This window comes from Talaromyces marneffei, chromosome 1, assembly GCF_009556855.1.
Source record: "Talaromyces marneffei chromosome 1, complete sequence".
In the NCBI taxonomy this organism is placed as follows: Eukaryota; Fungi; Ascomycota; class Eurotiomycetes; order Eurotiales; family Trichocomaceae; genus Talaromyces; species Talaromyces marneffei.
Window position 1 is genome coordinate 5,178,940 of NC_072348.1, and position 12,630 is coordinate 5,191,569.

General features: G+C 47.9%; 3 protein-coding genes across 3 annotated transcripts; 1 reads left to right on the forward strand and 2 right to left on the reverse strand.

Annotated features, from left to right (window-relative positions):
* Positions 1-4,018: 4,018 nt before the first annotated feature.
* On the reverse strand, positions 4,019-6,434 carry EYB26_001904 (uncharacterized protein; the record flags this gene model as incomplete). Its single annotated transcript, XM_054261212.1, has 5 exons — positions 4,019-4,228; positions 4,278-4,871; positions 4,921-5,042; positions 5,133-5,882; positions 5,942-6,434. 5 exons carry the CDS (start codon positions 6,432-6,434, stop codon positions 4,019-4,021), a joined length of 2,169 nt encoding a protein of 722 aa, XP_054117187.1.
* A 1,137-nt stretch (positions 6,435-7,571) lies between these two features.
* EYB26_001905 (uncharacterized protein) lies at positions 7,572-8,186 on the forward strand (the record flags this gene model as incomplete). The annotated part of the gene is made up of 1 exon (XM_054261213.1): positions 7,572-8,186. One exon carries the CDS (start codon positions 7,572-7,574, stop codon positions 8,184-8,186), a length of 615 nt encoding a protein of 204 aa, XP_054117188.1.
* A 524-nt stretch (positions 8,187-8,710) lies between these two features.
* EYB26_001906 (uncharacterized protein) lies at positions 8,711-11,480 on the reverse strand (the record flags this gene model as incomplete). The annotated part of the gene is made up of 6 exons (XM_054261214.1): positions 8,711-9,303; positions 9,352-10,843; positions 10,905-11,154; positions 11,220-11,275; positions 11,332-11,359; positions 11,431-11,480. 6 exons carry the CDS (start codon positions 11,478-11,480, stop codon positions 8,711-8,713), a joined length of 2,469 nt encoding a protein of 822 aa, XP_054117189.1.
* Positions 11,481-12,630: the final 1,150 nt, after the last annotated feature.

Here is a 12,630-nt window from a genome sequence, read left to right on the forward strand (position 1 = left end):
ATTGTCTGTCTGAACTACCCAGATAACTCAGAAGACGCTAATAGTGCGGATATTCCGAAACACTGTTAAAGCACCTCTATCGCTGCTCCAATAAGTGCCGAGTGTTCTGAATCACTTGTATGCTGATTTATCAGGCTTGACAGTGACGAGCTCCAAGTTTCGGCGTGACCTCCGTTTCCCGTTGGATCTCTTATTCATATCTGTAGCTAACAGCCACGATCACGATGGAAAAGCTGATTCGTTGTCTGACAGGACGCTGTTCACACGGCATAAATCAGCAAATTGCAAGACGCGAGAGTAGAAAAGACATAATCCGAAGAAGAAAGGCTACTGTGGATGATGCGGGAGGGAGCAATGGCGCGCTGGGCCGCGGAGAGATAACGACTTGCAAGGAAATAATAGGCCTACCAGGATATGACAGTCTCACACGCAGGTGCCAATGCTCGCATTGACAAGTGAAGACTTTTCTCTGGCAATCTATCGAATGGAAGTTGGGATGCTGGAGTCTTGGAGTTCTTGGGTCTTAGTCGAAGTGGGGCGTGCGAGTGATGGACCCGGAGATAATCGTACTCGTCGTAATCGGAGGAGAATCACGAGTAGACGCAATGCATGGTATTCTCCGGACGGAGAACTCGCATAGACTCGGACGGCAGGGTGTATAGAAAGTGTTGTGCAGAATATCCGTCCCGAAGTTGAGGAAGCAGTGAATATGTAAGGAAAGAAGGAAAGGTGGACAAACGATCGATCAGCTCCGAGAAGGAAAACTTCGGTACAGGCCAAGCCTTGGCGGGATCGGTCGATGCGCCACCGATATTTACTGATGATTAGTTAATAGTTACTACCAGTAACTAACTAGTTAGTTAACTAGTTAACTTACCATAGACATCGATACGGATTGAGTAATCTCTGTTTATTTATACTCCGTACGCGGATTCTAAAGGCCATTGTGTCTGAGAACGAAAGCGGCCTGTGGCTTTCCTTTCTTTTTCCAGCTTACACCGCCAGCAGTTTAGACTCTGCTCTGGCATGTCTGTGTATGTGCTCGTAGTATGTATACCGTATACGCGTATATGCAAGCGGGCTGGCGGGTATCGGAATGCTGGGGCTAGCCCGCACTCGGCGCCAAGAGCGGAGCTTTTCTAAAAACAAAAACATTATCCCTATTCTCCTCAATTGGCTGAATCCTCCAAGCCTCTACATTCAGACAATCAGAATAGGAAAGAAATCAACGCCCAAACAATCCAGTCGTGAAACTCTCCGACCGGACGGATTTCCCCGCAGAAACATGGGCACATATCGCGACACTACAGCATCCAGACAGAACCTCAACGCATTCGTATACAGACTACATGCGCAGAGTTCGTACTACGTCGCTTGTGCATATCGTGGCCAGAGCCACGCACAAGCCCAATTCTCCCAGCGAATATCCTTGCATGGCCATGCGCCATGTGGCGATTGTAACCCTCCAATCCATTCCCCGGACTTGCTGGCTTGGGCACCCGGGGTTTTAGCATGGTGGCCACGCGCTAGAAATTCCCATAAGAGCCGCTATGATACATGCCCTTTTTCCTTTTCTCGCGACTATAAGCATGAAGCATTGGGTAGTTAACTTGGTATAGCTCTTACAGAAGGGACTGAGATGTCATTCAGTCGGCAAGACGACGTATCGTCTGCATGGCCCTCGATGAAGGAGAGAGCCGATCCTCGCCGTCTTTGCAACTTCTAATTCGAACCGAGAACAAAGACCTATAACGTACGTATCCCAAAAAGGAAACGATAGGTCAGCTTTTAGCAAAACACACCAGGAACCGAGGTACTTTTTGAATAATCATTGCGGCTACAGCGGCTAAGTCTATATGGCCTCGGACCAACGACCTGCATATTACGTGCAGTGAGAACGATCCTGCTTGAAATTGTGTCTCTCTTCGATAAAATGCCGGATCACCGCTGCATTCTTGATTGGTATACGCCTCAAGGGTTGTGTCTCGTGCTCTGCAAATTTGGCGTCTGGACGGTCCATAAGGCCGCATTGTCGTATTGTCGCATCCCGCGACATGCCCTAAGTTTATGCCCTACACCGCAGATCTACAACATCCCAACATATGGTCAGATGACAAAAAAGTGTTCTTTCGTAGACATGGTCTAGACTCACTAGCATTAAGAAACTGACCAAGATACAAATGCCGCCATTGTGGCTTCCATTAGTCAGTACTTACCCCCTGCCCTATCAACATAGTGGACACACGTAAACAGTGTCGAAAAAAGCTTGTTTGCTTTACAGAAGTCCCTAGAATATATACCTAGGAAACAGATTCGTACCCTATCTGGGTAACTTAGAAGGCAAATAGAAAGATTTCTACTTTGGACCATTTTTCATCAACAGATCTAGTACCATCAGATAGCAGTTTACAGCGCAGCGTCGACGGAATCGAGATCTGAACTTTTGTGAAATTATTGGAGCAACTAATCACCTGGCCGAAAGTGGCAAGGTTCGATATCTGGGTGCCAGCTCAATGGTTATCTGGATCAGATGAACATGGGTGGTATACGTTTCTCTCTATGCAAAACTGTTACAATCTTGTTTGCCGAAAGAGGGGGAGAGTTTTGTTTTTTTTTTTTTTTTTCTTTGTAGTTCACTAACTCGAAGCGTGCTGGCCTGCATATGAACTGACCGTGTTCCACGCGAGGACAAACCACCAAGTGCAACAGCAGCCTTCAAATGTTGGTGTGATGCTTGCGTAAGGAAGTATACATGTATCCACTAAGTAGCTCAGGAAGTAGAGATAGTAATATTAGGTAGGATCGATCAGGTTGTTTCTGTTACGAAATACCTAGATAACAAGCGGCGAAATGGCTGATATCAAGGAAGCCTATCAACCGAAGACAGTGTTTCATTGACATAAAAATCAGAAGGCCATCGACCAGTTCAAATCCCTGTGAGTCTATCGAGAATTCAAGTTTTACCCTTCTAGGTTCTATTCTCTATATCCCGGAGATCGTTCAGCAGGAGACCCGAGGTCCCTTTATGTTTTAGGTACACTTGATTCCCCCGGCGCCACCTACATCTCGGCACAGGACAGATGCGATTCAGGTTACTGCATGGTGAAGGAGGCGGTTGGACCCGGATGTTATGCGCAGTTAACGCCTGTAGCGTGTAGTGCTACCTGTCTTCTCTGCTATATCGCTGGATAGTGGACAGAAATGTTTTGCTCTATGATCTCTTGGATTATTCTATCATATATCAAGTTGGCTGGCAGTTGACCTCAGCATCTCCGGGGGTACTTATAGCATAGGTATAGCTGTCTTTAGATATGTATGCTGGGACGTTCCCAATAATTTGCTTTTACATACGTACGTAGGAACTGATTTCTTCGGACATTGTGCGAGAACTTCTCCGCAGACCGAAGATGAGACTGGACTGGCTGGCTGGAGGAGGTGTTATGCAGTCAATTGCGTATATCAATTGTTGTCCCATGATTCATCCCAGACTAGCCCAATGTAGATGGCCTCGACAAGTTTGAAGGTTGAATCCGACGATAATTTGATTTGAGTCTGCTCTTTACGTATGAATGTGACAAACCAATCAGGTCGAAACACAAGTATATCAATCGCGACTGCTCTCTTGCACGAGGACATGCGATTAAATGTCTCATCGAATTTATAAACAAAACGGCGCAACAATCTCCATGGTCCGGTACTTTGATACTGAAGAAAAGGATAGGATGTTGTGATTGCGACTGCCAATCGGCGTCAGGTATGGAACAAATGATGAGTAGGTAACCTTGTAAAGCTTAATGACAACGAGCAGAGAAAAAGCAAAAATATATCCAATGACAATCAAACAACCAATAGCAATAAAAAGAAACAAAAAGCCTGCATAAAGAAAGCAACAGGACAACCAAAAGACCAAAGTAAAGCGTGGTATATGTATGTATGCACAAACTGCAGCATGACCCTTTCCACACATCATGTTATTATCAGCCCCCCCCGTATTAGCCCATACTAAAATGTCAAGTGGCTACTCCCCAGTAGGCATTCCTTCCACCTCTTCACTCAATGCCCGCCAATTATCAGCCTGAAGTTCTGCATATTTGACTCGCTCTTGACTCCAGTCTTGATGCAGGCGGCTGATGTGGTATTGGCTGTGTTGGAAGTAAAGAAGCTCGTCACGGATGCACTCTTTGATGAAGACGCCGCGAGCGTGTTGCTGTACAATTGACTCCTTGTCCTATTCCAACAGATTAGTCTAATCCCTTCAAATTCGACGGCCTGCATACCTTGAAAATAGACTCCTCAATCTTCTCAATTTCGCCCGGTTTAACTGTTCCTTGAGGACGACTCCTCAAATCCAGTAATTTCTTCTCATTGGCCTCGATGCGTTTCTCAAGTTGAAGAATGTTGTCCTTTGCAAAGCGATCTCTCCTATCAAACAGATCCCGCATGCTAACGACACAGTCCCGTTGCTGTTTAAGATCTTCTAGTACGCCATCAGTCCATGCTCGTGCCTCATCTTCCAGTAGGCTTTGACTCGTGGAGAAGTGTCTTGCGGTTGCGTTAATGCCTTCGTTCAGCAATGGCACGTCATTCGTGTCCACTGCATACGTATTCTTTGTTGCTTCCGTCAGGGACTGTAAGGCTAATGAAAATCGAAGATGATCTGCGGCTAATCCCTCATTACGCTTTGCCAATCGCTCAAGTAAGGCACAAAGATTGATAAAGATTTCAGCGGAGCGCTTAACGCCCGATCGCACAGTATCGAAAGTTTCGTTTAGGGTTGATGGTAATGAATCTTCAAGGTCAGGAGGCAGAGCTTTGCCTGTGAATTCTTCTTGCACTGATATTGTCGCCTGCTTGCGCCATACTGATAGCTCCTACAAAAGAGTTAGCAAATCTTCACACCGGAGATAGGAACTGCCTCACCGTAGGAACAGTCAAAAACATAACCACCAGTTGCTCCTGATTCAAAACCGGGTGTCGCACAACCGAATTCGTAAACCGCACAAGTCCACGACGACGCTTTTCGAGAAACGAATTTGAGTCCGCTGAAAGATGAGTACCATTGACTTTGATCAGAAAAAAAAAGGAACTGTGAGCTGAATTTTAGGCTATGGTGACCAGAGTCTTTGACGTACCTGCAACTCTCTTAGGAGGAAGAAGTGGCAATTGTCGGAATGGGTATCGTTTTTGCAGACAATCAAGTAACCAGACGAAGTCACTATAACGTCTCACTACTGAGCTGCCTCGACGAGCGCACTTGACTTCATAATTGCGATGCTGAAACATGAACAAGCCTTCTTTTTCCGGTAATAGGGTAACAGTTACAATCTCCGCGGCTCCAGGACCAGTCACTCGACCCCCTCCAAGAGATCGACTTTGCGAATCGAGGCCATCCTGTACATTGCCTGGTTGTGGAAAAGTTTCGAATCCTGGTTGAGCGGCTGCACCGAATGGAGGAGCTGTTTGAGACATATTGTTATATCCACCCCAACCTGAACCGGAGCTGCTAGGAGGACCTTGGCCGTTCGATTGGGATGTATTCTGAGACTCATTTGCAGCTGTGGTGGAAGTGGCAGCACCCCAGCCATTGGTAGACGAACGGACACTGCCAAAACCATTAAGTGCAGGCTCGTTGGAAGGAATTGAAGTATGTTGATGTCCACGATGCAGGTCAGGACTACCCCAAGGATCTGCCTCTGCGGCGCCAAAGGAGGCCTGTCGTGGCCGTGAGTTAACGGGTTGCTGCTGTGGCTCTGGTTGTGGTTCTGGTTGTGGTTCTGGTTGTGGCGCCTCTGCTGGTTGCGGCGGTTGCTGTGTCTGGACAGGGGGTTTGGCACTCGCCTGTCGGAGGTCTTCTAGGTACGATATTTTGGGTAGAGGTAGTTCTAACTTCGATTAGCCAATCTGGTGGCACCCACATATGATAATATGAATTCAAACGTACTATTCCGTCGCTCATCCACGGCATCAAACGTAATCTCCTCGCCTTCCTGCGCTAGACCTATCAAAGCCAACAGGACATGGAACTCATTCCGTCCCAGCCCTTCAGATAATGTCTCCTGGCCTCTAGGCAGTACCAAATTCAGAACCTTGGCCTGATCAGCCGCAGTCAATGCACTGCTGGAAAGAATCTGTCGAATCGTAGTCAGACCGACCCCGGTGCCGCCTCGACCACTGGAATCCAGAATCAATTCAAAGGCTTCTATATAACTATCCGGTACATCAGACGCCGGAAGAAGGGTTTTGATGTAGTTCTGGCGCCCGCCTCGCTTCGGTGTGGGCATATTCCAGGGGGAGTCGCTGCCATGGCTATCGTCGGCAAAGAGAGCTGATCCGGACTGGCTGTGCGGCTCGTCGTCGAAAAGGGACGATCTCGATAATCGCGAGGGATTGAATTCTGTGGGAGCCTCTTCGGGCGATGTGCCAAACAGAGACATGCTGGGTGAGGTTGATTGTTGCGCTAGGGTATTGTTGATTGATGATCAGAGAGGTCTACCTGCGTCACCGGTGGAGGCGAGATTCCGTCGCAGTTCGCGACTTACCGGTATCGTAACGCGCAGCTCTGAGAAGCTGTGTGGTCTGGTTCTGCAGAAACAAGACATATGAGTATACGAATGTAGGGTGAGTTGCGGAAGCAGTCTATACTTACATAGAATGACCAGGGTCACTTGTAGGAGCTCTCAGCAATAGCTGTGCCTATCCGTTAGGACTTGGGTGAGTGAGGGAGCGAGTGGGACAGCACGGGTTGGCAGGCTGGCAGCGCTAGGACCACCGCAGGCTAGTAGTAGTAGTAGTAGTTAATAGTTACATAGATAAGAGCTACAGCGTAGTTATGTTGCTCTAGCAGCTAGTTTAGTTGTTAACTAGATACTACGGAGTTACGTAGTTCTAACTAACTAACTAACTACAGAGCTGGAGCTGTGCTCGAGTCTTGTAATAGGAGACTCTGATAACGCCATTGCTTTGGCGAAGGCTTAACTCTTGCGGTAGGAGGCAAAAACTGTAGCAATGTTGCTTGCGTCTACTGAGTACGACAAACCAGTTTGGATGTTTGATAGGGCCCGGAACATGCGAGCTTATGGAGAAGAATGCCATTATCAAGACAATTGCAGGTTTATCATTTCGTATCAAACAATGAAAGGACAAGAAGCAGATCGTACCTCCTAACTACAGAGTAACCTGGTTCTTCATAGTGTAGTGCCTAAGGATGCTGACTAGCCGCCGAGCGGAACCCTCAAACTTCTTTTGGTGTACTACTTCAGACAACCTCTCCTCACTCACTCGCCATTGAAATCTAATGCGCCGAGTTGGAAACGATGCAGCAGTGTTGTGAGAGCACATTCTTTTGAATCTTATAGAAAGATAAGAAGAAAGAAAGAAAAAGTCCGCTGTCGCCACCGGTACACTTCCACTACACTCGGGTCCGATTCCGCACCGCAACGTATCGCAACGGGCCTTTCTCCCCGCGCTTCGTCCTTTCTCTGCAGCTCTCTCTCTGCATACAGAAACCTAGAATACTGCACAAAGCAGGAAGATCCACCGGAGGAGAGAACTCATATAATACCACGGCCACCATGCCCAGCGAAACAACCACTTCCCCCGACACCGTCGAGTCCGAAATCTACAACCACCTCCTCTCAGAATCATCCACAACCCTCGACGACCTTCATGCAAACCTCCTCATCTCCCTCCAACGAGCCGGCTGGGCCGAGCGCGTCCAATCCTTATCCCTAGAACTTCTGCGCGCAGGTCGCTGTACACATTTCGATGATATGGTTGATGTTGTCGTTACGCTTGCTGCGGGCCAGACACACCCCGTTGTACCGGAGGCCAATAACAACAATACTACAAATGGTCATGATAAAGGCAGTGTTACGAATGGTGCTAGTAATGCGGCGAATTCGGAGTCGTTTTTTAGAGATATCGATGTGCGAATACCAAAGGAAATTGTGGAACAGGGTGTTAGATCACTGAAGGATTCGTTAAGATCGTTTGCTACGATTGAGGATGATGATGACGGACCGGAAGCCGACGAGAAGGAGTTTACGAACGGCAAGGCTACGAAATCCGAGAAGAAGAATAAATCAAGCGGCAACAAAGACTCTTCGAGCAATGGTAACCCAAGCCCTATGAAGAACTCGGCTGGAGGCAAGGATAAGAAATCGAAATCTGGGAAAGATGCCAAATAAGATACGAAGAATAGAAGAACGATCGACTTGCTTTGGTGTTGTCATGTATAGGAGTTTACAAGGCATTGATGGCGGAGTTTGTCTTTGAATATTTCATGAATTAGCGTGTTAGAGACATCATGGTGTCTGTTTTCAGACTTTTTGGTTGACCTTTATTTTGGCTTTGCAAGGCGTTAGACTTAAGCATGTACAATAACATATGTATACAATTGACTGATAAATCGACATTCTATGAATTGATTTTTGAAATCATCTCTATTTCAAGCACCTTAAGATGTATAAAATACAAGAAAAAGCAGCAATTACATAGGAGACAGCATCGGAAATAAATAATAAAGCCTTCCCACGTTCGGTCAATTCTAATCTGCTTGATCTCGTCTTCCATCTGATAGCTCAAAGAGATTGGCAATCAAGCAAGCATTTAACACAAACTAGTCAACTTGATAAAATAAAAGGGGTAATTTGCAGTACGTAAGAATAAGATTCGTCACCATTAAGAGCCGTAAAGAAGTTAACCAAAACTCTTAATCATACAGGCTGTCGTCGTTGCCTGCATCGCCAAATCCATTCTGCGCAGAATCACCACCAGTAACCTCCTCGGCCGAAGGGAAGCGGAAGAAAGCACTGCCACCAGAGTTCTTCATGCTTTGAGCGAATGCCTCATAACGACGAATCTCAACATCGCTAACAGATTTACGAGCAGAAGCCATGGCCTCCTCAAAGTGAGCACGGGTGAGTTCGGGGACGGGGTCCTCGCCCTCAGCTTCATCCATTTCAATGTCTTCACCGGCAGCCTCGCGTTCTCGCTGGCGCTCAATGTCAAGGGCAATGGATTGCTTAATAGCAAGCTTGACGGCACGCTGGGTCACGAAGCCAAGATCGGCACCAGAGAAACCATGTGTCTTGCTGGCAATGTAAGCAAGATCCACATCAGGAGCGACAGGGGTCTTGCGAAGCTGAGCCTTGAGGATACCCTCACGAGAAGCTTGATCGGGAAGAGGAACATAGACAAGTGTGTCAAGACGGCCAGGTCGGCAAAGTGCAGGGTCGAGCTGTTCAGGTCGGTTTGTTGCGCCAATGACGAAAACGTTCTTCTTCGAAGTCATACCGTCCATTTCTACTACATGTTAGTTTACGCAGATAATCTGATTTGACAAGCACGTACCAGTCAAAAGCTGGTTGACCACACGGTCGGATGCACCACCAGCATCTCCAACGGAACCACCACGTGCCTTAGCAATGGAATCCAGCTCATCCAAGAACACAACACAAGGAGCAGCGGCACGAGCCTTGTCGAAGATATCACGGATGTTGCTCTCGGATTCACCAAACCACATACTAAGCAACTCGGGTCCCTTCACGGAAATAAAGTTGGCGGAGCACTCATTGGCAACGGCCTTGGCAAGCATAGTTTTACCAGTACCGGGAGGACCATAGAAGAGTACACCACGTGAAGGAGAGAGGCCGAACTTGAGGAACTTTTCAGGGTGCTCGACGGGGTACTGGACGCTCTCGATAAGCTCCTTCTTGACTTCTTCCAAACCACCAATATCTTCCCAGCGAACGTTGGGCACCTCCACAACAGCGACTTCGCGAAGAGCAGATGGGTTGGAAACACCAAGGGCAAACCGGAAGTTGTCCATGGTGACACCGAGAGAGTCGAGCACTTCGGCGTCGATGGTATCCTCATCGAGGTCGATAAGATCCATCTTCTCACGAATTTGCTGCATGGCAGCCTCCGAGCAGAGAGAGGCAATATCGGATCCAACGTAACCATGAGTCTCAGCAGCAATAGCCTCAAGATCAACATCCTCTGCGAGCTTCATGTTCTTGGTGTGAATCTGAAGAATCTCAAGACGGCCGGTTGGGTCAGGGATACCAATGTCGACCTCACGATCGAAACGACCGAAACGACGCAAAGCAGGATCAATGGAGTTGGGGCGGTTGGTAGCGGCCATAACGACGATGTTTGAGCGAGCCTTCATACCGTCCATGAGAGTCAAAAGCTGAGAAACGACACGGCGCTCAACCTCTCCGTTGGTCTTATCACGCTTGGGAGCGATGGAGTCGATCTCATCAATGAAGATGATGGCAGGCGAGTTCTTCTCGGCCTCTTCGAAGGCCTTGCGCAGATTGGACTCGGACTCACCGGCCATCTTAGACATGATTTCGGGACCGTTAATGAGGAAGAAGAAAGCACCGGTCTCGTTGGCGACGGCACGAGCCATCAAAGTCTTACCGGTACCGGGAGGACCGTACATGAGGATACCTCGAGGGGGCTTGATACCGATAGATTTGAACAGCTGAGGATGACGAAGAGGCAACTCCACAAGCTCTCGCACTTGTGCCATCTGTTTCCGGCAGCCACCAATATCGTCATAGCCAACTTCATTAAGGTTTCCTTCCTCGTCTTCACGCTGAATAGGCTCGCCTTCGCAGTGGATGATTGTGTCCTGAGCAACAATACCGTACTCGGGAGGGTCGACCTCCACCACCTTGAACTCTACTTGTCGCATACCACCGCGAACTGTGAACAAATCACCTTGTCGGACGGGGCGATAAGCTTCGCGGAAATAAGGTGCAAGGAAAACATCGAACAGGGAACCGGTGAGACCCTCGACTGTGTCGGCGATGGGAAGAACGGCAATTCGCTTGGCCTGGAAGTGAGAGTAGTCAGGGTTATGCATCTTTCAAAGAAAGTAATTATCCCAAACTTACATATTTGATATCTGGGCATGCGTGGACAGTGATAATGTCGCCGTGCTTCACACGGAGGTTGTGTCGGACCACACGGTTGATACGGGCACTGCCATCATCAAGGTCATCATCGGCGAGGACGATCAAAACGGTATCCTTTCGCTTCTTTCCCTTGACCAAGACTGTGTCACCACGGAAGAGCTGCAAGGTCTCCATGGTGTTGTTGGACAAAGCAATAATCGAGTTGTCATCGTTGACGGCGTCGGTGACACTAAGAGTCGTGATTAGCGGGATGTTCGCTTATCTCGCTTGCCAGCTACTACTGATAGCACTTACATCAACGAGTTGGGCTTCTTCTTCTTTTTGAGAATAGCTGTCGATGTATCCATCTCCTATGATCATCTGTGTTAAAATACTTTCATCTCAGCAAGGTTCAGCGTGGACCTACCTCTTTCTTTTCGGCGCCTGAGGGATCACTGTAGGTCGAGTATTAGCATCCGCATGCAAAATCATCCAACAGTCGAGCAGAGAGAAAAAGCTAGCTTACGTGAGATTAACCCTCTGCTTGTGATGAACGTGATCAGGCTCTGAAGACATTTTCGATGCAGATGGGAAGATGTGGCAAGTTGATCGCTAAGCTGGAGCTAGAGGTGGTGGTTCAAGACGTCACCCGGCTTGAGATGAAGAACTCACTCGCTGTGAGGGGGACTGAATAAAATTAAGGAAAGAAGAGGACTCTAAGAGGAGAGTAGAAATAGATGACGCAGAAAAGGGAGGAGATAAGTGTTGGGAGATGGGAAGATAGATGAGGCGGTGGTTGTGGTAGATGGATGGATGAGCGAGGAAGACGGCAGCTCTAGAGGAAGAGGTGAGTGACGATATCGAACTAGCGCCAACGATGATTTGTTAGTAAGCTGGGTAACTCTGGGGCTGGGCGACAACAATCGGATATATATACTTGCTCTGTATGCGCTTGATGGCTGATTCCGAGGGAAATTGATCAGAAGGCCTGATTGATGAAGGAGGCAAAATTGAAAAGTTCTTCTAGTCCTCTTAGGTGTCTTCTTCGCTGCGATTACTAAAGCTCTCGTTTGTTGTCATCTGCTTCACCTTTGTTCCTGGGGAGCTTCCGGCGTTGCCACAGGGCTCACCGCCTTGGAGAAGGACATGGAATCGCCTCGACTGGTCTCTGCTTACCTACCGTAGTACAACAACTCAACTACAACAGATAACTAACTAGTTGCCTATGCTGTTCAGTAAACGTTTGTTCATGGACTTGCTGGTTGCTCCCTTAACTAGTCACATCTGCCTCTCAACGGCATCGCATCGGTACCGGTATAGGGCCACCTGACAAAATTCCTTCTTAGCGTTTCCAACGTTGCTATCAACAGCATCGACTCGTTGACATGCTGACGTCGTAGCACTCGTTGCTCCATTCACGACTATTGAGGACTTAAGCACTTTCTTCTCGCGGCCCAGTCCAGTCCAGTATTTGTAGATGAACCGCAACGTACTCAGTCACCAGCCGTCCCTTTCTTCCGCCATAGTCAACATTTGATCCCATCATCGACTTGGTGTTTCCGAAAGGTTCCATGGCGACACCTCTCCGTGTGTGCAGTGTGCTGCTATGGAAAACGGGGTAAGGCATATCCTGTCGATTTGTAGACCGGTAGTCTCATATTTCGAACGGTATGCCTATGTACGTATAAAATCTCTCATGGTTAGTATTCGATCAACTGAGCGACCG